The sequence below is a fragment of the Neocloeon triangulifer genome, unplaced genomic scaffold, assembly GCF_031216515.1.
Source record: "Neocloeon triangulifer isolate White Clay Creek 2 clone unplaced genomic scaffold, ASM3121651v1 ptg000012l, whole genome shotgun sequence".
Classification (NCBI taxonomy): domain Eukaryota; kingdom Metazoa; phylum Arthropoda; class Insecta; order Ephemeroptera; family Baetidae; genus Neocloeon; species Neocloeon triangulifer.
The window spans coordinates 11,494,134-11,520,921 of record NW_026775554.1 but is presented as its reverse complement, the minus strand read 5'-3'; the positions used below and the strand labels follow the sequence as shown (position 1 = coordinate 11,520,921).

Here is a 26,788-nt window from a genome sequence, read left to right as displayed (position 1 = left end):
TCTTTATTTTACGATAGCGCAATGCTCAAATAGTAAATTTGTTGCTCAGTAATTGCGATTTTCAGCATGTAGTCGTTTAAAAAGCATTTTACAAGAGATTCGTTTTCCATAATTATTCCATTGTCACTGTTGCGAGAGATTTCATTTTTTTTTCATGCAGTGTTTTTTTTAATACTCATAATTATCTGTACTATTATGTTGAAAGGGCATGTCTAGTCGGACAGTTCAATCCGCAAGCATCATGACGGACACAAGACTCTTGAGAGCAGCATAGTATGCAGAAACGTTTATGGTGGATGTTGAGTTTTAATTTTGCATGGATATAATAATATGGCTAGATTATTCCCGTGCGAGAGAAAAGTGTTATTTAGGAGTTGCTCTTTTAAAAACAATCACCTGACACGTTAGTCACAGTTTCTCTTTTCAAGTTCACTTTTAGAGAATTTTTTGCAGACGCTTGCTTTATTTTCGATTGCGTCCAAAATTGCTCATGAAGTTTCAATATATTTGTTACAGATTTTTATGACAATTTATTAATTTGTAAATGCGTTGCGAACACAAGTTGGAAATTAACAAGCCACTATACCTAGTATGTATTAGCTAAATAGGCTAAATTTAATAACCCGGGAACAACTGAAAAAATTCATTTCAGTTGCATTTAAGTAGCGCTATTAACTTTCACGGTTCGCAAGTATTATTTGCATTTTCATAATATTTTATTAGCATTCACATTTACAATGGATTATTAAGGCCCCATGAAATGATAGAGAGTGAACTTTTTGCGCGCAATATGAAGAAGGAAATGAGTGTGTGTTGGCCATGAGTGTGCGAGAGCTTTGTTTATATTTTACTTTTATGACTTTTGGTAAGCTAGCATGGTTTTATAAATATCTTCATTAAATAACCTCGTTTTCTCTCATTTTCAGTAAATTAAGTTATTTTTTCTTTGACTAGAAAATACTGCTAATGGTTTGGTTATATTTGTTGACTTACCGCACATCCAGTAATTTTCCAGCTACTTATTTGTTATTGATTTATTGCATGATACTTTTGCTAGTCTCGGCTCTAGCTACTCCAACATGTTGTAGTTTCCATTTGATAATTATTATAAATTTTAACCTCAGTAAATAATAAATTTTACATTTTTCACACACATCAAAAGGCAATAGTTTTTATTTGAAATAAAATTTGGTTTGAATAAAAACTAAGAGTAAATTAAACAAACTTGTTCGCCAACACACACGCCATTTTGGTCCATTCAAAATATTTTACAAAAACTGCGATGCTATTATACAGAGTTTGCAAACTTTGGAACTTTTTTTGCGCCGGATATCTAACGTCTAAGAACTGCGGTAAAAACACACATAATAGTTGACACGTTTTGTGTTTTTAATATTTTTCCTCCTGTGCTAACTCTCTGTCTTTTTAAAAATATTTTGCATTTTTTAACAGTTTTAATCTCGCTAAACACACAGATATGATAAAATATATGATCAAGCAGTCAATGGAATTAGATGGAGTGTTGAAGTGCAATTCAAATCAAGCGTCAAGATGACCAAAAATGCACGCCAGGAAAATTTCAAAGGGGTTAAGACCAAGGGGCGATTTGGTCATTTTGCTTTTAGCATTTCCTCAAGCTTTTTTTTTTGCTTTTATCAATTAATAATTTTAGAGAAAAATGAAGTATGTAACAATTCAAAGTGTTGGCTTTAAAAGAGCGTGACAAAAATTCAAATATATCAATTACAATATTTAACACAAATATTCTCACGCAGGGAAGAAAAGTTAGTCTTGTAGATCGTTTTCTCTTCTGCTTGGTATTCAACCGTGGCTTAAGCTGAGATCATTATTTGGACAGCAGCGTAGTATAACATTTTACAAAAGCAATTTATTTTAATGTATTTTCATTCTTATCACTTCTCAAGCTGCAAAAATCGAGTGAGCCTTTCATATTATTAGCAGAGTTGGTAGCAAACTGTGTGCGTTACAGGAAGTTTAGGAGCTATACTGCTAATCGTTTCATTCACACTTCACACCCTTTGGGAAATCGCACACTCATAAAAATACAAACTACATCATAATTTTCTTGCTCTTTTTAAGTTAATGAAAGACGGACGATGCCAATGAAAAGAAATTCTTGTCTTTGTTTCAGAAGGACTGCGTGTGTAATTGTGAAGCACAGACCACTAGCGTGTGATTGTGCGTGAGTGCACACATCTTATTAATGCTTAGATAGTGACTGTGAGTGAGACTGGTGTTCATAAATATATTAGACTTTCTCTTAATTTCAGAGTTGCTTGAATAAACTTCTTTGAATATTAGTGGACAAATTTCACAAAATCTCTGGACACGTTTGTACATGTATGGCGTTAGTAGCTCGTCGAATAAAATTTGGCATGCTTAACACATTTTCCTCCAGTGAATCAAAAGTGGCCGCGCACTCTGGGAACCTACATTTTGCCAGATTTGACTTGTGCTGCGCCTATACAGAGAGAGCTTAAATTTTCCAACATATACGTCAATTTTGAAAATAAAAATTCAAGAGCAAAAACATCCAAATCACTTTTAGCATTCAGAACTTTATAAAAAACTAACAAGTGCAAACAATATTTTGTAAAAACTGATTGCTACTTTACTTTAGGTATGCGTCCATACGAAATAACTTGTGAGCTTTTTGAAATCCATATTTACAAATATCACCATAGATCCTGCCCGAATATCTCTCCTATCAGCATAGCTTTTTGCCATAGGTCAAACAGAAAGCAGTCGAATAGGAATGGAAATGCGCTTTTAGTTTGAAACACATGTGCGCAAGCAGCAAGATTATCTTTTTACGGACGCCAGGAGATCGGACCCTTGAAACCCGCTAGTTGTCGCTTCAGACTGCTGCTATCGGTCCACTCGGCTGAAGGGTCGTAGGACGAACCACCATCATGGCTGGAGGCTTGATCAAGTCGCTGCAAATTCAGACAAAAGAAATGCATTAATTTTTTAATAAATTTTCTACAAAACCTAAAAATTGATCAAAATGCACATCAATTATCTAAAATTTTGAAATAAGTGAAAATAACAACATTGGTGCTTGTTAAGTATTTAGGTGCAATTCAGTCAAGTCAGTTGGGTTGTCAAGTCAGTGAAATTGTCTAAAGTTACAGCAAAATTTGCATAATTATAAAGGCAGTTTAAAGGAAGGTTGGGGTTTTGAAATATAATTTATAAAAATATTTTTGTTTTAATTTAGTCTTTTTTATCAAACCTTATTGCAAATAAATTCGGTTGAGCTGTGCTTGCTTGCAAATTCAAAAACTGGTTAAACAATTATTCAGTCAGATCTACTCTGAAACCACTTCTTTCGATCTCTCTATTCAAACCAGGCAAAAGGAGAGCAAGCTCAAGATGTCGGAGTGAATTACTTAATGGGGGTGGTCGAAGCAGAGACGTACCCAGACGCCGGGGTGGACTCGACCGGCGTGGGCTGCTGGGCGGGTTTTCCGTTTCCGCTGGGCTCCTTCTCGTCGCCACCGATGTTTTCGTCGCCACCGCCACCACTGTCCTCGAGGGGCGCTTTGTCCTCCAGCTCCACCTCGCCGTCGTTGAGGTTCTCTTTCTCCTCGCCCTCAACCGCGCCCTCCTCGCCTTCGACAGGAAGCACGGACTCGGGGTCAACGCTCTCCTCCTCGGCATAGATGACAAAGTAGGCAAAGGCCAGGTAGATGACCGAGATGATGAACGACGGGATCGGGATGGCGGTGGCCAGCACTAGGTTCAGGTAAACTTGTTTCATGTCCAGGTCACTCATCACTAGCATCGGGTCAACGCGGCTGTAGTAACAAGTGAAGTTGGTTCCCACCGCTTGGTACTTCCACAAAAATATGGTGCAGTTCAACATCGGTGGGTAGCCGCACCTGAGCAAAACGTAAATTTAAAAAAAAATAGATTAATGAAAGTTATGAAAGTAAAATGTACAAGTTTGTTTAATTTTTTTTTAATTAATCTTTTTTATTAAAAAATATAATTTTTCGTAAAAAAAACTCATAGTTTTTTTCATTTATATTTTAACTTGGAATATATAATTATATTGGAACTAAAAATCAAATATGTATTTTTTTTTTCGAATTTAAGTTGATGATTATTTTTCCTGGAGTTTTTATTATTTATTAAATTTTTATTATTTTAGTAAATGATTGCTGAATTTGGATAATTTGTTCTGTTTATTACAAAATGATTTAGTTTGTCACGTTTTAAGAACTCCTTATTGACATAGTCAAATCAAGTCTTTACAACAATGGTTTGTTAAATTCCCAATAATTGCCCAAAATAGGTTCTATTGTTGAAAAGACTTGATTTGACTATGTCAATAAGGAGTCCTTAAACTTTATACATAAGCCAAGAATCTTTTATCTTATATCATCCACAATATGTAATATTTAAATTTTGCATTGTTGTCTTTTTTAAACTCGAGATCAGGGACAACTTAAAAACATGCTTCATTAAAAAAAAAAAATAGCAAACTTAACATTTCTGCGCAATTTTAAAATCAATCAAGTTTTGACTAGATAATTGAAATCTATGAAGGATGAAATTTTAAGAAAAATTAGTTAGTCGAAAAATATACTTGAAATTTAGAACAAAAAATGTTATTAGGCTTTTTAAACAATCAAATTATAAATTACAATTCATATTTTTTTCTTTTGTATTTTCTGTTCTTACTTAGATAAATGTCTTTGCACGCCTTTATGTCGTTTTATTAATAAATCAATCAATAATTAATAAATTTTTTACCCACCCCTTAACGTTGGGGAAGAGTTTGGCCCCTGTGAAGAACCACTCGGAGGTGTCATTCATCAGCGGCACAATGGTGACGTCGCGCTTGTTGAGTTTGTGCGGCGAGGTGCGATCTATCCAGTCGGCCGTCCACTCGATCGGCCCCGACTCGTAGTCGGCGCCCGGCCGACTGGCAATCTTCTTGGCCACCCTAGCGCTCCACTCGTTGAGTTCGGCGCTCGGCGGCTCCTCGGGCAGCGGCGACGTGACCTCGGCGTCGTCGTCCGGCGCCGCTTGCGGCAGCCGCCTCAGTGGCGTGATGCGGTAGTCGACGCGGATCTGCGTGCAGTTGTAAACCTCGCGGGTGCACCCCTCGCGACACGAAGCCCACGTGCAATTCTTGGTGCCGCGCTTTATGATCGTCTCCGAGGTCACGCACTGGGCCGCCCGCGGCTCAAACTGCGCAAGAGGGTGCGAAAAAGAAACTTGAGTTTTTATATTTTTATGTTTGCTGCCTACTTTTGTATAGGGGTGGAATTAAGTTTTCAACAAGGTTTGGCATTGTCGCGGGTCACATCGATTTTTTGAAGGACGGCAAAAATTTATTTAATACATGCGTGGAGCTTACAATAAATTTTTGCTTTCACTCGAAATTTCCATTTTATTTTATGTTAAAATTTTATCGTTTGTTGTTCGTTTTTCATTCTTGAGTTTAATTGAGCAAAATTAAACGGTTTTCAACTCAGTTAAATACATTTATAGTTCTATTGAAAAGCTCTTCAATACAGTGAATTTGGAAAAAAATCTTTTGTGGAATTATGTGATTTTTTATAATACTTTGCACAAAAATGTATTTCCTGAACCTTTTTACGTTAGAGGCCTTTTTAAAAAAATACTTAACTGCAGATTTGATTCAATCACACATATTAATCTCTAGTATTTTGCAGATTTTGCTTCACTCAGTTGTTCAGTATTTTTCAGTATTTTTTTTAGAAGCCTGACAATAGGAAATACGGGAAAAACTATCATAAAATATAGCTGCTCACCACAAAACTAGTTGATTGTATAGTTTTAAGGGGTCATTGAATTTAATTAATGTAATTCTGACTCAAATTTATAATCAATTCGACGCATTTTTTGTTGCAATCATCTGGAATTTGCGGAGTTGAATTTATTATTGGCTTTTCTATTGGTCGAAACTTGAAAACGAAAAAAAAGCGTGGAAATTATTCACCGTAAGGGCAATATGACTGTAGACGGTTGTTTCGTGTGGCTGAGGCCAATTACCTGCATAAATATGGTGGTGAACGCTGGGTCGATAACGAATGGAACCAAAAACAAAAATGCAAACAGGCTGAACGTGCCCAGCAGGACGAAGAAGGCCGTCGTGTAGAAAAGGGCCTTCTCGCGAAAGGACTGGGGCTCGTCGGCCGCTTCCCCATCCATCGTGTCGCGCGGATTGGTCCAGGCCCTCTAGTGAGGAGGTGCCATCGCCCCTTTATTTGCTAGCTGAAATTTCAAAAGGTTAGACAGCAAAATGTGCAGCCACGGAAGCGTCACATAATTCAAGGCAAAAAGTTGTAAATTTTCGCGTGAATAACGCTTTTGTGTCCATTCAGAGCACGCCACAGAGATGGTCTTTTTATTCGCCACACCCAGATCCACTTCAGCTTTAAATATTAACAATTAAAAAATAAACTTCAGAGTTAATTGAATTAAATTAATATTTTTTTCATTTCTACACTTGCTTGAATTTTTTAGTTATTTTTTCTCTCTTTTAATGAAATTAGATATACAAGATGAGTGCAATAGGAAGGCTCAATTTTTTTTCATCATTGTCAAGAGAGAGCAGATTGTTAGAGACTGGAGGCTAATTGAACTCTTTGTGGATTTCACAACCTGTCAAATGCACGGCTTTTTTTTAATTTTGTCCCAATGAGGAAAGCGTAAGCGGCTGGCACGGCTGCATTGATTTTCCACCACGCTGCGTACACCATTCACTAGAGATGCAAACAAGACTGTGCCGGACTGGCGGCTCTCATTTCGCCTCAGCGCTCTAAGCAGCGCCAAGAACTTTATTTTCTGATTTCCGACCCTTCTTTTTAGCAGAGCTGCTCCTTTCGCTGCAGAGAGCACTGCCGTTGCTCCACAGCCTGAGAAATATTTAATGGTACAAATATTGATTCTACGTCCACAGACGCTGAAAAATTTATGCTGTTTGGCACTTAATCAGGTGTAGCGTTTAGCGCCGCTGGAATACGGAACGTTTTTTTTTTCAACAACGCGCAACGCAATTTGGCTTACTTTTGGTAGAAACCTTGGTTAATAAATCTAAATCTCAAAGTAATGATGGCTGATTTGAAATTTGGCTGAAGAAAGAAAATTGCTAGTTGGCAAAAATTCAGCATGTGACTTATGTTAGTGTAAAAATATACCTGCAAAAAAAATGTTTGTATTAAGAAAATAAAAATTTATTTCTTTTTCTTAATAAGTAGTTGCATGTGTATACTTAATAATTTATAAAAGGTAAATCACTAAATTATTTGAATTTATAAAATAATAGAAATCATGAACATAAAAATTAAATTGATCGTTTAAGAGCAGCGACAAGAAGCAAAAGTATGTAAGTCTTTCTTTAAATTTAGCTGATATTTCCACATTTCAGTAAAAAATCCAATTTTTATTTTTATTTCCCGCAGAAATTTTTGGATCAGATGATCAGATTATAAGAATTTGCTCTTTGACTGCGACACTGCTGCAAACAGATATGGTCATGTACAGAAAAAAGGACAAGCATTAGCTTTTACACGGTTGTTTGTACTTTGCAATTTGCATATGAGCCACTTTAAGCCTTGCTTTTACTCTCTAACTAAGCAAAATACATTGGCTGGTTTCTATCAGAAACGGTCTTTCACTACGCCAAACTGCGGATAGGTTTTTTGATGCCTTTGGAAAAGCGACCCGGCAAAGTAATTGTGGCATGTGAAATGAATTTTTGTAAAATGTATACTGCAGTGCAGTAAAGGGGTCGGCGGCATGGCGTCCGAGCCAACGTGCCAACCCTTATTCCGCCGCCGTGACACGCCACGCCAGACAGAGATGGATACCCACCCGGTCGCCCGCTCGCTCGCAATCAATGGCTGCTTACAGTCGGCTACTTTGCGCACGCAATACAATACACAAAGATAGACTGTGCCGCCCAATTCAACCGTACTCTCATTGCAACCCAAGGTAAAATAGTGATGGGAAAAGGAGTTTGTAATTCAAACTTGAATAAAGAGAAAGTATGTTATTGGAGACAATAAAATAAAAATAGTGTACAATTTACAAAATTATTTTAAATCTAAAATAAATAGCTTGGAAAAAGCCAATATAATTTCCAAGAATTATTTCCAGCTGTTCAGTTCCAGAGTTAGAAATTATTTAGTGAGAATGTGACAATTTTAATTTATGGCTTATTGTTAGTTTTAAATTGTTGTACTTTCAATTTAAACTTTTTATTTCGTCTGGGCTTTGTCAGGTCATAGAATTCGAGAACACTTTTTTATTCCAATTTTGCCTACGTTTTAAGCACTAGCTGTAAATTATCCACTAATTTTAATTTACATATTTTGTGGCTTCCTTCAGTTTTTTTTTTTTATAATTTTGCAGAAGAATTTTTAATATTTTTTCTGATTGTTTTTTAATAGAAACGTTATTTTTTAATTCGTATAAAAATAAAATACTGTTGGTAGAACTTTTAGCAATGACAAAACACAAAATCTGAGTCTCCCTTTCATTCTTAGTTAATCATGAAAGTTATTTCCCAGAAAAAAAATGAGATTACAATATCGCTACATAAACAGCGATGATAAAAACAAAACATTTCTGCCCCCTGAACAAGTCAAGCATAGGCCAGTTCCATTCTGCGGCAAGCGTGACCTGCATATTTGTAAATGTTTGCGAGCTGTGCCAACCGCCGACTATTATTTCTTGCTCCACCCGCGCGCATTGAATTCGCCTTTTCTATTTGAGCACTCCAACCCTCAAATCGTGCCACATTCAGCCAAATGAACGATGATCAGCGGGGGCACAGCGGAAAGCACCAAATGAGCCGCGCGCGCGAGTATTTAGCAGTAGGGAGCAAAAGCAGGCCTGCTGCGTTCGAAACGAGGCCAAATCATTTATGTACTCGGCTGGCTGTTGGCTCTACTACAACAAAATGCAGTAAAGATCCAATCAAAATAATCTGCAGAGTTGGTTCGGCTCCAAACGGCAATATCACCGAGACGGTCGTTCAAGTGCAATGTAGGTGCGGCGGCGAACTAGTGACCTCGCAAATCTCCACCGACAGGCATTCTCATGCAAATTACCAGACAGTTTGCCCATTACTGCTTCCCATTCTATTTCCATTCGGCATCTTCTCAGGGTCACGCTAAAGCATTTTTAGATTTGAAGTAAAAAAAATACAAGCATTAGTTTTTTTATTACGAAAATCTCCATTTTTCTTTTCAGGATTTTTTTTCAGCAGCGGAAGGCAGAAAAACGTGAACAGAATGATCATCAGTATATTTTCCTCGGATTTTTTTAACTTTGCATGTACTGTTTGTTCAGATTTAAAGTTAAGCCGTTGAAAAAGGCGTACAAATGGGTTGGCTGATGTTTTTTTTTCAAGCATCAAAAGAGGACAATCTCAACCATGAATCTGCATTAGGAACAAAGTAACAAACTGTGTATGGCGTACAAAATTTTATACATGTCAAAAATTTTTTCCATTGAAAAAATTTCTCCGTAATTTCTTTTTGTATTATTTTAAATAAAATTATATTATGAGTTAAAACAAGGAGATAATATATATTATACTTCAAAAGAATGTTCCCGAATTTTAATTTTCAATGAAGAATAATCAATAAAAAGATTAAAACTGGCTTAAAAAATCAAAGGAAATAAATAGTTTTAATTTTGAATTTCATAAATTTTTACTCGTTTTGCTTTGAGAAATACTTCAAAGACAATACATGATTCTATGCAATGATTACAAAATTAATCCAAAAATTAATTCCTATATGGTATATTTATTTTATTTCCATTGTATATCCAACTCATTGTTTTGTTTTGCAACAGTTGTAACTGTCCTGTCATAATGTCTATTAGTATTTTTCTGTTTTAAGCACCCACCTAAATGCCATTCAGTGAAAAATCTGCTTAACAATACCAACGAGATTGTCACCCCAGCTTAAGGTGTGTGTTTGGTTTCGCAAATTGTAGCCGACATTAGCAACAACTACAGAAGCCCTCCAACGCACTGCTTTTCTTGCGGCTGCTGTGAATGGATTTGAAAGCAGCGTCGCGCGGCGCACCTGCTGTAGAAAACTATTTGCCAAACGCAAAGAGTGCGGTTGCTGACTATGTGTGTCAGGCACGTCAACAATCCTCAAAAACATTCCGGCGTTCACAAGAGATTTCGCACTTTGCATCCCAGCCTAGTCCCGATCGATATTTTCTGGATGATGGCCAATTTAGCAACGCTTTGAGTCAATCCACCTTTTTTGATAGCTCTGGAATGACCAATTTTTCAGACATTTTGGAAAGAGGAGAACGACCTGTTTATTGTTATGCTAATGATAGTGGCAATAGGCTACCAATTTTATTTGGACGCATATAAACTCTTTTATCGCAATATTAACCTTCATAGATCTTCTGCAATAATTTTATATGCCATATATAAAATCAATCCAAATTTGACAAAATTAAATTAAAATAATGTTAAGAATTAAATTTCCAATAAAATAATAAATAATTTTTTACCAGATTATTTGCAGATTTCTATTTGAAAAATATATTTTTTATTTAAATAACCCACACGCAGATGTCTTCAGTGAAAATAAAATAATAAGGTGGAGGGTGGATTTTATTTTTGTTCGCGGGTTAAATTAGAATGGGGTGGAGTGGTGCAAGACGTCGCCTTAACAAGGGGTCGGAGAAGCAGGCACGCGGTGAATAAAAATGACATGGAGGAAAGGTTTAGAGGCAAAGGAGGCATCGGTTGCGTGTAAATTAGAGGTCACAGCCGCGGGTATGTGCGCGGTAGCGGGCTGACACCGCAAACGCCGCATTATTTAATCCCTTCAATATTAATTAACAAATCCAATTTTATACGCACGACTACATGAATAATGTATTAATTTATTTTTCCGCCGTTTACAAAATGTGAAAAGTTATTATTTTTAGCAAAAGTAACAACGAATTTTTATAAAAGTGGAACAAAGCCTTTGACGGAGCTGTTTTAATTCAAAGCGCCTGCAATTGTCGCAAGTAGGCAACCTGCAGAGCTCTTAAATGCGCCAGTCAAGGAGCTGCCGGAACGTGCTCAAAGACACGCACCACTCGCGCCTGCAGGTCCTAAAAGAATGACTGAATTGCGCAATTCCATGCCAAATTTCATTTAAAAACAGACCAAAAATCATTAAAAAGAGAGTGAAAAAATTAAAAAAAAAAAAACTTGGTTTCCAAGCTGTTGACAGATGATAATTAGAACACTTCTTTTTAATTACATTTCGGTGGTCTTTTTCAAGATTTTTTTAAAAGAGATAAAAAAATTTAAATATTTTTAATATATTAAGCCAATAAGTTTTCACGTACAGTTGTATAGAAAGAAATTAACAATGCAATTTTTCATGGTTTATTTCGGCAAGAAGAATTAATGTAACGTAAGAAATTTCAACTTATAAATTTGACTCTCCCTCTTGGCTTTTTTCTCTCTTTCAGATATTTAATTTCGTTTAAAAAATTGAGATGTACCAAATCAGCTGTTGTTTTTATCGACTTGGGTCTCAGACAGTTTGCTAATAAACATCTCAGCAGGATAATCGAGCGAAACAAGCTTTTCTGGCGTAAAATAGCAGCTCAGATAGAGTATTGCAATTAGGACCTCTGGCCAAATTGCACCCACCCGGCGTGAGCGTTTAATCAAATTAGGGACCGGCGCAGCAAATAGAGCCATCACAGTGCACAGGGCCCTAACGAGACATTCACACTTGATTTGAATTTATAATTAGGCTCCGTTTTATGTCACATGTATGGTAATGGGCGCAAACAAACATCACTGCGTGCCATCTCTGTACGCAAATAAATTCGCAACTCACGGACACGTGCAAGTGGCGGAATGTCAGAGCGAAGGGACGTTTGAATTTTTAAAGGTTTTGCCTTGAATTGCATGGGGAGGGTTGAAACGTGCCGCGGTGCGAGCAGTGCAGGGCCAGCCAGGGAGGCCCCTGGCTGGTCCTGCTGGCTCGCAAATCGGCCCGCGAGGACAAACTTCTTATTGCACTCACCGAGCTGGGCTGCTGACGGCGGACAACGTAATAAGGCACTAGATAATATCCATTACAGAAGTCGAAGGGGTGTTCACCAGCGAGCACCGAGCGACCCACCGAGCGAGCAGCGCACCGTTTAGCCTTGCTGTTGCAAGTACGGTCTAGAACGGAGCACTGGGCCCGCAGTGGCTCAAAGGCACGCTCGCCAACCGACGCACGAACACCCTCGCCACCCACCACTTAGATTAAAAAAATACACATTTTTTATTTTTAATATTCCACTTTTTCCTTTTTAATTCTAGGTGCCGCTTTTGGTGGCGAAAATTTATGTCAATTTTATTACACTCACTTTGGTAAAGCGGTTCGTGAATTATTTAGTGCAACCCTTTTCACTTGAGACCAAACCAGGTGCTCGACGAGACACCTATTTTACTATTTGTTTACTTTCTTCCTTTTTTTAGTGAATTTTATTTCAAGCACCGTGTCTGAATTTTCCACCTTTCTGCGAAATCGAACGGCGAGGATTGGGTGCGCGCGGTGAACGCGCGCCGTGGTTGGTACCCGTGCTCTGTGCCAACCCCTATTGACCGAGTCAACCCTTGCATGCTCCTCCTGCCTTCGATTTTGTTTGACGTCACTTCGGAGTTTGTACGCGGACGAATTTAGAGTGTATCGATACATTGTTGTTTAATTTCACGTGTCAATGTTCACGAATCCAATTTTTGTTTTCGCACTGCTTTTGCAAGCTCACAAGAGACGCCGTTAATTATTTATCCCTCTTAATTACTGCACGGACGGCCGACTTGGCACAGAATTTAACACGTCCCTTGAGAAAGCTAAACACTTTATCAAGTTGACGATGCATAATTTAATGAAATTTATGCACCTGTGTTTTGAAAATTGCAAACTGCCTCTTTAGTCGCGAGAGTAAAAATATAATATCAGAATTCTATTTTTGTCGTGCGAGTTGCATAACTAGCTTGTCTTGCAGGCGCTTTCAGAATAGGTGCTGAAATGTGGGGTCAGATTGAAATTGGCAGAGCGAAAACGTTCTAAAAATTATGTTTGCGCAACGTGTCTAAACAGAAAAATGCCTAAAAAATTGATACGATATTTTTTCAATATATTTTATTTCTCTCTGCTTCAAAAAGGAAGCCACTTTTGCATTGTTGAAAGCAGCGAAGGTCCTGTATTAAACATGATTTAAAAAGTGAATGGTGAATTCATTATGTGTGGCCTTTTTTAATGACTATTTACTTACAATTAGTGCTTTTTGGTGGAATTTTTTTAAAGAGTTTAAAACCACATTTAACAAGATATTTTTAAATTCAATGGTTAAAAAAGGTGAACGTTCTATTTATTTATTAAAAAAAATTTTAACAAATACTTGGATCTCATTAAATTTTGAAAATTAACTAAATATACAAAATTCAAGTAATAATTTTTGCATTTTCATTTTAACCTATTTTAATTTCAAATTAATTTATAAATCTCTTGAAAGATTTCACAGCTAAAACTAATAGTAATAAAAAAAAAACTCTTAATAACGAATCAAGCAGTCTGGCATCCCAAGAAAGTGATCCCACGAGAGTTGATTGCCAGCTCATTTGATTGAGCAACGAGATATATCGTCCCTGCAAGTCATACTCGGCAAGGACGACTGGGCAGCGGATTAAAGTGTGAAGGGCGAGTGGCTTTTGGCGGCTGGAGGGCGCGTGAGGCTTACGCGCAGCTGGATGTTTTCAAGCAGCGCGGGTCGTCGTGGTCGAAGGGGTGTGCGGCTCGGCCAGGGGTGGCGCTGGGGTTGGTTTAGGCCGTGAATGTCTGAGAGGAGCATTGCAGGCCCGGCTGCTACCACGTTAGAATTGGAGTGCAAAAGCAGCGGCGGCGATCGGCCCGAGGCAGCCAGCGTTTGCCAAATCGAGAGACACTCGCAGCCTGTTGCAGGTAGGTGCCCCCCAGGGTCAACGAGTCGTTCCTGTTCGCCGCCCTGGTCACCACCGTACTAGGGGTGGAAGGGCGTGCGTGGGTGGAACGCCGCGAAATTGGCGCCTGGCGAGAGCTTTCTCGATCAGGGGAGGAAAATTTTCCGTTCCGTTCGCACCTTGATGGTCAGACCGAGTTTGCTGTGTTGCTCAACGGCACTAACTTTTGCGTGCTTCCAAAGTCGTATAAGAAAGGGCAGGCAATTAATTAATTCAAGGTTGACGCACGCCGTCACGTAAAGCCAAATTTCACAACTTAATTTTTGATATTTTATAAAATATACAAATAATATAGCAGGAATAAACGAATTTTTTGCAAACTTCGTCACATTTTCAGGGCACGTACAATTGTTATATCTAATGGTGTCGGGTGAAAAAATTGTATGTGACACTCTTCTATTGTCGATTAGTTTCACTCCCGTATAAGTTCTGCGCCGACACACACACACATTCGTATATTATATTATAAATCAAATAAATTACTTTTGAAAGGCTCCGCGTGAATATTTGCCTCTGCTATTTTTAGCATTGACTCACAATCAGACCATTTCCCGTTCTTGCATAGATAATTAGGAGAGATTATAGGGAGGCATAATGTTCCGAGTGCTTTAATGGAAAAGATAAAAGAGCTGTCCACTCTAGAATGTTAAAATCGTAAAAACAAACGTAATTTAGACTTATCTATTTTAAATAATAATTTGAATACGATTGCATGGCTCTATTTAATTTAAAGAAGGAAATCGAAATACATTTTTTTAATAACCTTGTAAAATTTCGTACAAAAAATATTTTGTTAATCAAAATATCTCACAAAAAAGACCTTAATAAATTTACAACCGAGCATAAATGAATAAGTAGGTACCACTGGGAATTCTAAATTTGCATAATTCACCATCAGTGGAGACGTGCCCGCCAGAAGAATTGTAATTGTTGTGCCAAAAGTATAGTGAAATATGATTTTACTTCGCAAATCTTGGCAGCGCGGCAACTGAAGAAAGTGGTTAAGTGGTGGATCTCGTCGTGTGTATAAAATTGATGAACTTTTAAAGCTCGTCTATGCAGAGGCCATATTGGAGGCGAGCGGTGCTAGGCAACCGTGAGCATCGGAATGGGCAATTGCAGGGTGTGATGCACGCCTACTTGCCGCAAACGACCATAATTGAGGACATATTTTGGCAGGGACCCATAAAATCGTCGCTGGCCCATATGAGAAGTTAGAACGCAAAATGTGCACGCCATCCATGCAGCACACGGGAAAAATTAAATTAGATTTAGGATTTGATAGAGAGCACGCAGAGCGTCCGTTTAGTCACAGAAAAAAATCGGAAAGAAAATCGAAAGCTTTATAGCGTTGATAAGGGGGTTGATTTTAAAGGAATTTAATGAAATTCATCATTTTTATTTCCTTAACATTTTTTTTTGCACAAATTTTACCAAATTTTTGCATGAAATTTTCTTTTTTGGAAATTTTCTTTTTATTTCAGATTCCTATATAATTATTTTGTGTTATTTGAACATCTTGAATACTTTTGATAAAACATTTGCCTTACAAAGATTCCTTACAAAGATTATGCAGTTATATTTCTTGGGAGCCTTGAAAGGCTAATTCAAATTTTTCTTTCAAAACTTTTTCATGAGAAATATTGGAAAAAGCTTTTTAATAACACTTTAATTATTTTGATTTACCGGCGGTGTGAAACCCCTTTTATAAATGCCAGCCGCCAGTTGGCATACAAGTGAACCAGACGAGACAATCATCGCCACTTGAGGAGGCTAAACATCTCAATCGATTATAAAATTTCATCAAGATTGTTGGGGTAGGCCTTTTTTACGTGCACCTTAAGTGTGTGATTTATTGTTCGATCTTTTGAGGGGTGGCGCCAACATTGATAAGTGGCGCCGACATTTGCGGACGCGTTCGGTTTTGGGGCGAAAGTTGCTTCTTTGAAACATTTGCCGAGATTCCTCAAGATCGATTCACATACATGCACGAGTGCGAGAAAACGAGCCACCAGTGGCAAAATTATGGTCGGCAGAAGCAGCAATGCGGCACAGCCAGGCCCCGTATTGATCTCGGCCCGCAAGGGGTAAAGGGGGTTCCAAAGTGACGTCGGCGGTGCCACCTAGCGGCCTCGGCGCCCGGCAGCCAGTATAGGTCAGAACTTGGAGGCCGAAGAGCGTGTGCAACCAGGTTACCGAGCCGTCCATCATCCCGACCAGACTGTGACTCGGCTGCAAACCAGAGTGCGTCCGCATTTCCCATCCGGCTCGCATAAGTATAGGGGTGGCGAATTTTCCTTTTTATTTGGCGAAATTGCGATGCACGAGATCGACTTTTTCACATTTCTATGCGGCACCGGGACATTTTTTGTGATGTCTGCCGGGAGGTCAATATTGGCGCAGAGCGATCTCGCTTCGTGGAACTGACAGTTTAAAATTTCTCTTCCTCATACGAAAACTGGTCACGAAACCATTCATTCTAGAGTCAAATTTTTCATTTTTCTCTAGACATAAGATTTCACAAATCTCAAAATCAATATTTAGAAGAGGATGAAAAACACATAAAAAATAATTGGAACAAAAATTTAATAATTTTTAACAAGCTATTTTTTGTGCTTATCAGAATTGACAAGGTTCGTGACAGCTTTTCTTACATTAAGTGCCGTTTTTAGAATAACTTTCGGCAGAAATGACTAGACGTAATTAATCGATTTAAGTAATTTGTGAAATGTAAATAACAACTGTAAAATAGAATGATAGTCCCAAAATTAAGCAAATCAAACTCTTAAATCGCCCTTTTCAAGTTAAACAAGCATAATTTAATCTCAAAATATTACGCAGCATGTATTTCTGGATATTTCAAGTTTCAATGTTTTTTATCAAACATTTAATCAATTAATGATTAAATTTTATGAATCAACAAGCAACTAGTTGATTAATTAATTTGATGGATTTTTCTTGAAACTTCCCTTGGTTAAAATAAAAACAGCAAAATAATATTATAGCTTGAGGTTAAAATACTTATTAAATGTTCCTGCTTCGCTTTATGAAAAGTTTGAAGGAAAATTCGTCATCTTACTGAGTCGAGAGACAATTTTTTTTTTTTAAAAACGCACCCCTCTCGAAATTTGCAGACATGAACTAAAAGACCTGCCATGGGGAAGAAAGTACCAGTTGAGGATCTTGTGATCCCGCCGCAGGACACGCGCATCTGCGGCACCATCTGCATCTGCCAAATGACGGCGGTGCTGAGCAGCGTGGCCCTCGTCTACCTGACGGTGGCCGTCTACATGCCCTCCTACCGAGCATTCAAGTCTGGCATCAGCGACACGCCTGTCATGTGCACCACCACCCGATCGCAGCAGCAGGAAATGTGCTCGTGGGGCACGTGCGGCGAGTGGTGCCTGAGCAAGAGTTCCGGCGCCTGCACGCAGGTCCACGTCAACCTGAGGCGCAACGGCTCCGACCTCGTCTTCTACAACTGCAGCAACGCGGCCAACAAAACTTGCTACGGCATAGACCAGGAGAACGCCAAGAAGAGCAGGTGCATCGCGGACGACTGCAAGAACCTGACCGGCACCTTCAACTGCACCATGGGCACGTGCATCAACATCACAGACGCCTTCGAGTGCGTTTTCGCCGAAACCGAGACGCCGCTCAAATGCTCCGGCCGCAGGGGCAAGATTACGTGCATTGAGATGGACGGACTGCACGACTGCAACAGGGGCACCTGCGGCAAAATCAAAACGCCCTACAACTGCGACAGGCGCTGCGTCGATATTCCCACCAGGAACAAAAACACCATCTTGCTATCAGGGGACAAGGTGAGAGAACAGTTATTTTTTTAATTTTTATAATTTAGAATAAACTCAAAGTCGGACTCTTAAGGAAATTTTTCATATTTTAAATTTTATCTAATCATAAGTGAAAGCATTTTGAGTAATTATTTCCAAACATTGAAAGAAATTTTAAATTTAATTCTATTATTTATCATTAAAAAAGACATTTAAACATCTCCATCCTATTCTGGCATTGATGCTCTTACGTAACACACGATAAATAATATCTAGTTTTAAAGTTTCATTTTGAGATGGTAACGCAAAGATATATTATAATTATTGATAGCAAAATTGGAGCATTTTGCTTTTCTTCAATTGGAAAAGAGAGATATTAAAAAAAATCTTTCAGCTTTTAAATTTATGGTTGAATAAATAATAAAAATTTGTTTAAATTAATCTTCAATTTTAAAGAGATATGAACTAAAACGCCAATTTGTATAAAAAGAGTCATGTAACTTTATCCCAATTTACCCACTTGAGATCGATGACACAGAATCATATTTCAAGATAGGAAAACTGGCTAGTTAAGGAGACACTTGATCAATCAGAATTTATCGCTCGGTTTCAGGTTTACCTCTCTCAGTGCCTGAAAGCGGTGGCCATAGAGGACGAGGGCGAGGAAGAGATATACTCGTGGGAAAAAGATGACGGCGGTGAGGACTCGTACGTGCTGATGGCCTCCTGTTACACCATCGCCAACACGACCAGGGGCATCGAGGCCGGCGACTGCATCAACGGCAGTCTGGTGCCGAAAAGCGTCATGACCGACCTGACCAACTTCACGTACCTCTTGGGTCTGAGCGCTCAGGGCGCCGTTGAGAAGGCCCTGGACCCAACGGGACGCGTGGCCCCAATTGAGACGGACCTGATCATCGCCAACGAGAGCCGCCTGATGATCAACCAGGAGGGCTGCGTCAACTCGCTGCAGGACGAGTGCGCCACCTTCCTCAGGGACTTCGGCAAGGACGGCACCGACCACAACGCCAGGGCCCGCTTCCCCTGTTTCTATGCCGACCACGACCCGACGGTGGCCATCACCAGGTTTGACCTCGAGCAGACGCACAAGGAGTTCATGTTCGCAGCCGTCGTGCCCAGTTGCCTGTTTGTCGTTTCCTGCACCATCCTGGTCACCTGCCAGAAGAGCGTCGTGGTCGGCGACGATGCCAAGATGCGCTTCAAGGGATGTGGAAAGGCGAAAAAGTCCAAGTCGGGCCTTAGTGCTGACCAGGCACCAGACCTACCGCAAGACCCTGAGGCCGCAGGAGTGGGAGCAGCTGAGAAGAACGAAACCGAAGAAGAGGAGGAAGGAGCGGTTGGCGGGGCGGCCATAGCACTCTGAGATCCGTCCCGTAAGAAATAACTTTGTATTTTGCTAAAAAAAAAAAATGGAAATGTAAAATTCACTTCAAATAATTATAACGATAATAAATAATAATTAATATTATATAAAATTATCCCAAACTGCCACAAAGGGAAGTCATTTTGAAAAGAAAAAATTAACACAGATGGCTTCCCGCACTGGGAGAATATCAAAGCTATAATAACTTCTACGATTTTGATCAAAAATATTTCCATCAAAAGTTAATAAAACTGGAAATATCGATTTGCATATAATTTCATGTAATCATGGCCATTGAATAACAAATTTTTAAATCACATTTTGATCGATTTAAATCTTTCGCCACATTCTGAAAATATCATTGGGTAAATCTAATAATCGTCGACCGCACTCGGGAGTAGGAAATGTAGGAATGATTGCTGTATTGATTAAAAAGCTGCGCGGTAGCAGTGCAATTAAAGTGACGCGGTGCCATTAACTCTCACCGGCACTCACAGTGTGTTGCGTGCAACACAATCAATACATAGTGCCGGCGAGATTTTTATCCACCTCTGCTTTTGAGGTTGGAAATTGTTTTCTTGCAGACCATTCAAAGACCTCGGCCGGGTTGCATAACCCTTCTTATCAGCAGGCGGCTGCTGTATTCTTCCCGTTGGCGAAGGGGAGAAAAATAATGGTGTAAAATAAATCTGCTGCGTCAGGGAAGCAGAAAAACAAGCTATGCGATAGATAGGTCCTCGAAAGTTATGGTTTATAATCAATAAGCGTCGCTTGCGAATCACATTTCAAAGTTCACGTCTGTGGGAAAATGACGTGAAAAGCTGCCGGATTCATAAACTTCCCCTGGAGAATCGATCAATTTCGTTCTGCGAAAAGCATTCAATTTTTTCGTTTCTCCATCCAAATTGACGGTCATTGTGAAGAAAAAATATTATGCAAATGGGGCGTTGGCGGAGGAAGTGGATTTTAGAGCTGGAGGGTCGATAAAAACATTACACGGGCCGTGTCGTGAAGCACGCCTATTGTGGTACAACCCAATGAACCCTCGGCATGCACACAGCAGGCGCGGAATAATTATGCCGAAAAAGGGTCCTTGAAATGCGCCGCTTTTTGGTTGCAGGCGATATAGAGCACGAACTATTTTTCCTGATTAAATTAAATGATAAAAATAAAAAATGAATTTTTTTATTCAATCCAATAATTTGAAAAATTCTGAAATATCTGTTATAAAATAAAATGAATAAAATAAAATAGAACGTGGACAATTTTCCACGTCTTTGGTTTTTTTTTTACATTTTTCTTTTTTGACATATTTTTTTTTTGCAAATTTTGATTGTGTAAAAACGAGCATTATAATATCCAAGTTTTGATTAGACTAAAAAAAATTTACAGTGATGTAAAAGACTTTTAAATTGCTCCTAGAACATAATATATAGAATCGGCACCGCATCCCATTGCAAAAGCTCTTGTTTGTTGCAGTGAAAATTATCATTGCAGTTCCAAGCTGCGCAGAAGCGGTGAAATATATTACCCACATTTATCTAACCCTGTCACCCAGAGCTGTTGAACGACCGTCATTCCATTAGAGCCGCGCATGAATCCGAACAGCCATTTAAACCCTTGTATTTACACAGCGCCCGTAAAAAAGCTAACCGGCGTTATTTGTGTTGCAGGCATTCCTCTCCTGTCAGCAGAGTCGCCGACGAATTACGACCCACCTCCGTCACTGCTGGCGCTGACCCACCTGGACGGCCAGCAGCCACGCCGCTGCTGAGAGACGGGTCAAAAAATTTATTAAAAAAAATTAAAAACATCCTACGGCGACTTCACTGAGAGAACACAAGTGCGCCCAACTAGCTGCACTCTACTATTCATTCACAAGGGAGGGGAACTGCGTTACATATAAAAAAAAACTCACACACACACACACATTACTTTGATCTCAACGAAAACAAGTTAAACCGGCGCACCAGCACTCAGCACGCCCTTAGAGTACTACTAACAAGAAGAAGGAACAGTTGCATTATAAAAAAGTTTTTGAACTATTTAGAAAAAAAAATTTAGGCCAGTTCGAGGCCCTTGGCAATAGACTCACACTTATATTCCGATTCAGCTTTGATTAGTGCGAGAGGTGATATAGCAGTGCTTTCAGCAATAATGCTTAGCCAAGTGTAGCGAGCACTGCTGTTCGGTCGTCATGTTTCCGATCAGACGCTTCTACAGAGCCCCTGTCAACAACGAGCCCAGCTCTCTGGAGCCCGGCTCGCTCAGCTCAGGGCTGGGCTCGCGCCTCGGAGGTCTCGGTGGCCTCGCCGGCTCAACCTACGAACGAGTCGGCGAGGAGCACCACCCGCCGTTGACGCACCATCACCATCCGCCCAACGTCGACCACCACCGACCCCTGAGCACCGAACCTGAAGACACCGAGGAGGATGAGCTCAATGCAGAACAGGCCGCGGCGGCCATGGGCGCCCTCGGCCCAGACGGACTGCCAATTGTCCCCTTTAGGTATGAAGATTTTACATAAATTTTAAGTTCAATTTAAAAAGTTAGACAGTTTGAAGTAATTAAAAGATAATTTGAATGGGAATTATCTTCATAAGGCATTAAATTTATTACTTTTTTTAATTAAAACTTTAGAAACAAATTTTTATGCTTTAATTAAGCTATTTAACCAATTTAATATTCAAACACAAATTAATTAAATTATTTCTACAGTTCATTTCCTAAAATATTTCCAAAATAATTTCAGTTTTTGTGAACATCAATTTATAAAAAAAAACGTATTATTTTGAAAAATTAATCAGGAATCCATTTTGTTTGATTTGAAACAGGGAAAAGGCAAAGTTCTACACGTCGCTGTGTTTCGGCACGACGGCAATCCTGGCGGTGTTCGCCTTTCTCTTCCTCATCCCGTTCATAGTTGACCCGGCCATATCAAGTTTAGCCGCCGACTTTGACCACGACCCGGTGACGTGCGTCGTCTCGAGCTTCGAGACGGCCATCGGCCTGAAGAACTGCACGTGGAGCTCGTGTCGCGAGGGCTGCACCACGGCCGCGCTCAAGTGCACCCTGATCAAGGTCAACTACTCGCGGGTGCCCTTCGACAGCAAGAACGGCCGCGACGCCATCGGCGAGTTCAACGTGACCGACACCAAGTTCTTTGTCAACACCGAGGGCTGCGGCTACCCGCCCAAGGTCAACTGCACCGAGTTCGCCCGCAAGTTCAAAAACCTCGGCGAGACTCCATTCCCCTGCTACTTCAGCAGGACCTACACCGAGCTGGTCGTGGCCGAATACAGTTGGGAAAAGACTGTGAGGAACCTGGTGATCGCCCTGGTGGCGCCGCCAGTCATATTCGGCATCACGGTCGGCACCCTCATCTTCTGGTACTGCCCAGGGTGTAGCAAGGAAAAAGCAGAGTGAGTAGGTATTCGAAAATTCCAAAAAAGACCCGTCCCTCTAGATTAAGATTTTTAAACATAAGTGAATGACAAAAAAAAATATTGCTTATTGTTTATCTAAATTTCTGAAAATAAAAATTATAATTATAATTTTGGTAGTGCACTTTAATTATAAAATGAGAATTTTTAAGATTATACTTTAGAGACAAAATTCTTTTAGTACTTATTGGAGTAGTAAATCATTCTTTAGTAATAAAATAAAAAATAGAAAATATTATCTAAATGGTTTTGTTTTGAAAATTCACCAAGGGAATATTTTATTAAAAATTAAAGCCATTATAGAATAATGAAAGTTTATGTTTCAAAAAATTCAGTTTGTAACTCTAATACTATATTCATATTTTAAAGATTTTTTTAAATTTTTTTTCAGCAATATATTATTATGCAATAAATTATAAGTGTAACGAGTGGCACTTAGGAATACGTTTTCTCTTTGCAGTGAGACTGGCGACGGGGAAGAGCTTCAGGCCGAGGACGAAGTTTACTAGGTGGATCATTTCCGGACGGCAAGGGATAAAGTCAAAATTTCGTGAAGAGTTTTCACCATTCGAAGACTGCAAGAATAGTTATGAGCGACGATCGAACACAGTGTCCTTAACGATTTCAACATTGGCCATAATTTTTTATAATTAATCACGATCGATTCGCGTATAACTTTACATTTATATAGTTACAAACTGGAGATATACTCATTTTGCATCGTACATAATTATATTAGGAAGCAGGCGGGTTTAGTTAGCCGATCAACTTGAATTGATTCGTATAGAATTTGAACTTTATGGCGGGTGTTTAGTTTTGATCAAAGATGTAAAAATGCCAATATTGTCGTAGTTGAACGTTATGAGATTGTCTGACAATGATATTTATATATCTATCCTAAATGTCTTGATCAATCGACAAGCAAGCAGGACGTGTCCATTTTATCAAAGCATTGGGTTCGAAAAGTGGGATTGTAAATTATTTTTGAAGGATAAATACTTGCTTTATTTACTAGATGAAATGTGGCTTTTGTAGGAAAATACTTGGCCAATATTTTTAATTAACAAAATTAGTTCCTTTGTTTTTCCTTAATATATTCTCTCTGGTAGTTTACAACATTCCAAATGAGCCACATTCTTGACAAACGGACATGCATCCACTTGCATTGCTAACGGCTGCTTTGTTTAATTAGTTTTAATGAATTCGTTACATTAATTAAATTAAATAATATGTCCAGTGAAAGGAAGCATTGATATTCTAAATTTGTTAGTTAGAGTTGAGCAAAGGTGCAAAGGTCTTTTGACAGGACCGCTGCCCTGCGCGTTCCGATTTTTCCAGAAGAAAACTTCATTTTTTGTTTCCGGTGCAAATAATATTTTGTGATAAAAAAAGGCCGCGAGAAAATGAAAAATTTCCAAATTGATGAAATATTTGCTACGAGCCGCATTGGAAAGTGAAATTTGACTTTTTTCCTAATTTGTTTTAAACCTGGCCGCCTGCCTGAAGTGACGGGTGATTTGATTACCACCCTGATATACCCGGCAGCGGCCAGATTTCCATGAGATAATGTGATACTATTTTACAAAGCACAATAATGCATATTATATTGTTAGGAAGACGAAACCACATGAAAGAGAAGTAGAATTTTAAGCTTAAAGTTAAGAGAAAAAAACTACGCAGCCGCAACTTGAGGTGAATTGAAGTGGCTTGATTGCTCATATTGATTACGAGTGAGACGAAAAAGTGGATGGCCAATCCGAACACTGCGATAGGTCCCAAACCTCAACCAGCCAGCGGCAGCACTTCTTGAACTTTAAAATGTTAATTAAGGTACAGCCGCTTCTTATTAAACACATGATTTTTGCATTGATTTCCGCGCCATTTACATATTAAGAAAATTTTGCGAGTTAATTTTAAGTGTGCAACACATTTTGGCATATCTTGCAAGTTTATCTCGTAAAATACCCAATTTTAAAAAGAAAATAGAGGCATGTGATGAGCACACGTACGATGACGTAGCTAGCATTATTACGGCATTTTGGAAATAATAGGTAATTAATTATCTCCACACACGCACTCAATCTTGTCTGGTACTTCCTTTCCGATTCTTCCTTTCGTATTCAGGAAAAAATTCGGATCCCCTCACCTGATATTTCGATTTCTCTCAATGATCTCTATAGCAGCGTATTTCTAGACCTACACTATTGAGGGCATCAGTTTTTCTCATTCAGTACAAAGGGGTTTCAACAATCAATGGCACAGCCTCGATCTTGAAAAATTTGCAAAAAATGCTTGCATGGCCACTCTTGGTCAGTTCACGAATCTAAAGAAATGATGCGAATTTCTCATTATGTATCTTTACGAATTATAAAAAATTATGGAGCAGGAAATAAAAGTGAAATTTAAACTATGAATTAAGTGGTTTCATTTCCTTTGTGATTTGTACATAATCCAACCTAAATTTTTGGAATAATTTATCAAATTTAATATAATCTCAATTTAATCTTCTTTTTATTTATTTATACACAAATCTCTAGCGTTTTTTTTTCATTCAATATTTGATTTCCTAAAAAAAAGAGAGGGCTCTGGAATATAGGATGAGGACAAAGGGATGGAAGAGTTAAGATTTTTGCTGTAAGTTTTATAGTCAAGTCATGTCCAGTCACTGTCTTTGGTGCAAGTTGTGATTTACTGGATAAAAAAATGATAAAAAAAATGTGTCCTACCTGCAACTCGTCCTGCTTGCGTCGATAGTAGGCCAACATCTTCAGCCTCTCCTCCTCTGAGATGGCATCTTCTTTTGCTGGAGGTCCACTGATGGCGCCTGATAGCTTCACCACAATTTTGGTCTTCTCATTCTTTGAGTTGATGGCCTTGTGGAGGGGGCCCTCCCGAGACAAATGACGGCTGCAGAACCACAGCATGGCCTCAGTACCATCTATGAACTGGAAATTCAAAATAAAGAAAGGAAGATGAAATCAGTTCTAATCAATGCACTACAATTTAATATTTTATTAATAGTTAATTGAAAATAAATTTAATTTTCTTTATTGAAAAATAAGATCTGTAATTTTAAAAATTCATTTTAATTTTTTTGAAATGTATAATTCAATAACCTCTCTGTCATCGACGAGAATACCAATGACACTGTTACATTCTTCTTGGGTCAAGAAGCAAGGGTCATGAGGGGGCAGTTCCATCGGATAAACAACCATCGTTGCTCCTCGAAGTTGGTGCAGAGCTTCGGAAATAGTAGCTGTGGTCAGTGCAATATTAGCTCCAACTTGATCCTGCAAAAAAAGGGAAAATCTTTAAAAATGTCCTTAATTATTTTTGTACGAGATAAAGATTACCTTTGAAATTGACTGTTTAGCTTCCTCGACAGACTTCAAAAGCACTTTCTGCATGTCTTCGTTGGGCTGTCGTCCGTTTCGGCGACCCATGGGGTCTGGGTTTGAAGACCAGCCTCCGTTGACCTCACATTTGTCAGCCCAGTCGTCCACAAGTTTCAGTTCCTCAGCCTGCCCTGGTGCCAGACCTTGCATGTCCAATGGCATCACTGGACCGTACTTAGCCAAATCTTCAATATCTGTGAAATTAACAGAAAATTTATTGAAATTTAATTATGTAGGTATATTCAGGAAGACTGAATTTACTGGAGATTGTACAATAAAAATTTAATAAATTCAAAATTTTACCAAGGAAAATAATTTTTTTTAATTTAAATTATTATTATGTAATTTATTTGAAGAATCACGATATCACATATTTTAATATGTCAAGGATACACGTTGGAAGAAATCAAGCTGTTAAATTAATTTATTTAAAATTTTTCTGATTTAATCCATCTAATTATATACCATAACAGAGTTGAGTGATTTTGAGCCTGCCGTTGTAGATCGAAGTGACCTCCTCGTAAACGGTCTTCATGTCCGTGTCACATGTTGCCTCGTAAAGGAACAGCGACTCGGCTCCATGCTTGATGTGAAGAAGCACCATTGTCGACTTTTCCAGGCGAAATTTCAAAATAATCTCGATATTTTGCTGAAGCAGAATTTTTTCGCCGGCTTTCTGTTGTTGTTGTCAAATACTCGCACCCCCCTCCACCGTCACCACGGCGACC

General features: G+C 38.8%; 2 protein-coding genes across 4 annotated transcripts; one reads left to right on the top strand and one right to left on the bottom strand.

Moving 5' to 3' along the window:
• LOC132197445 (cilia- and flagella-associated protein 298-like) lies at positions 1-26,780 on the bottom strand. 3 transcript variants are annotated; one of them, XM_059620742.1, is made up of 5 exons: positions 26,526-26,780; positions 26,019-26,254; positions 25,782-25,955; positions 25,392-25,610; positions 1-2,957 (listed from the first exon to the last, which is right to left on the bottom strand). In XM_059620742.1, the coding sequence occupies exons 1-5, from the start codon at positions 26,662-26,664 to the stop codon at positions 2,832-2,834; spliced, it is 894 nt and encodes a 297-aa protein (XP_059476725.1). In that variant the 5' UTR covers positions 26,665-26,780; the 3' UTR covers positions 1-2,831. The 3 variants fall into 3 exon arrangements, with proteins under 3 accessions (XP_059476725.1, XP_059476723.1, XP_059476724.1); XM_059620740.1 differs by lacking the exons at positions 25,392-25,610; positions 25,782-25,955; positions 26,019-26,254; positions 26,526-26,780 and adding exons at positions 3,414-3,905; positions 4,787-5,223; positions 6,052-6,273; positions 12,078-12,216; XM_059620741.1 differs by lacking the exons at positions 25,392-25,610; positions 25,782-25,955; positions 26,019-26,254; positions 26,526-26,780 and adding exons at positions 3,444-3,905; positions 4,787-5,223; positions 6,052-6,273; positions 12,078-12,216.
• On the top strand, positions 16,199-21,415 carry LOC132197529 (uncharacterized). The gene is made up of 4 exons (XM_059620871.1): positions 16,199-16,288; positions 17,179-17,868; positions 18,452-19,232; positions 20,896-21,415. The coding sequence occupies exons 2-3, from the start codon at positions 17,200-17,202 to the stop codon at positions 19,220-19,222; spliced, it is 1,440 nt and encodes a 479-aa protein (XP_059476854.1). The 5' UTR covers positions 16,199-16,288; positions 17,179-17,199; the 3' UTR covers positions 19,223-19,232; positions 20,896-21,415.
• Positions 26,781-26,788: the final 8 nt, after the last annotated feature.

What these genes read in the sequence shown, in the direction of transcription:
- LOC132197445 (XM_059620740.1), bottom strand. Translation starts at nt 6,210, where the DNA reads ATGGATGGGGAAGCGGCCGACGAGCCCCAGTCCTTTCGCGAGAAGGCC. An exon ending in TCACCACCATATTTATGCAG is followed by an intron (nt 5,224 to 6,051) that starts GTAATTGGCCTC and finishes CCTCTTGCGCAG; the next exon opens with TTTGAGCCGCGGGCGGCCCA. An exon ending in CTCTTCCCCAACGTTAAGGG is followed by an intron (nt 3,906 to 4,786) that starts GTGGGTAAAAAA and finishes CGTTTTGCTCAG; the next exon opens with GTGCGGCTACCCACCGATGT.
- LOC132197529 (XM_059620871.1), top strand. Translation starts at nt 17,200, where the DNA reads ATGGGGAAGAAAGTACCAGTTGAGGATCTTGTGATCCCGCCGCAGGAC. An exon ending in TCTTGCTATCAGGGGACAAG is followed by an intron (nt 17,869 to 18,451) that starts GTGAGAGAACAG and finishes GCTCGGTTTCAG; the next exon opens with GTTTACCTCTCTCAGTGCCT.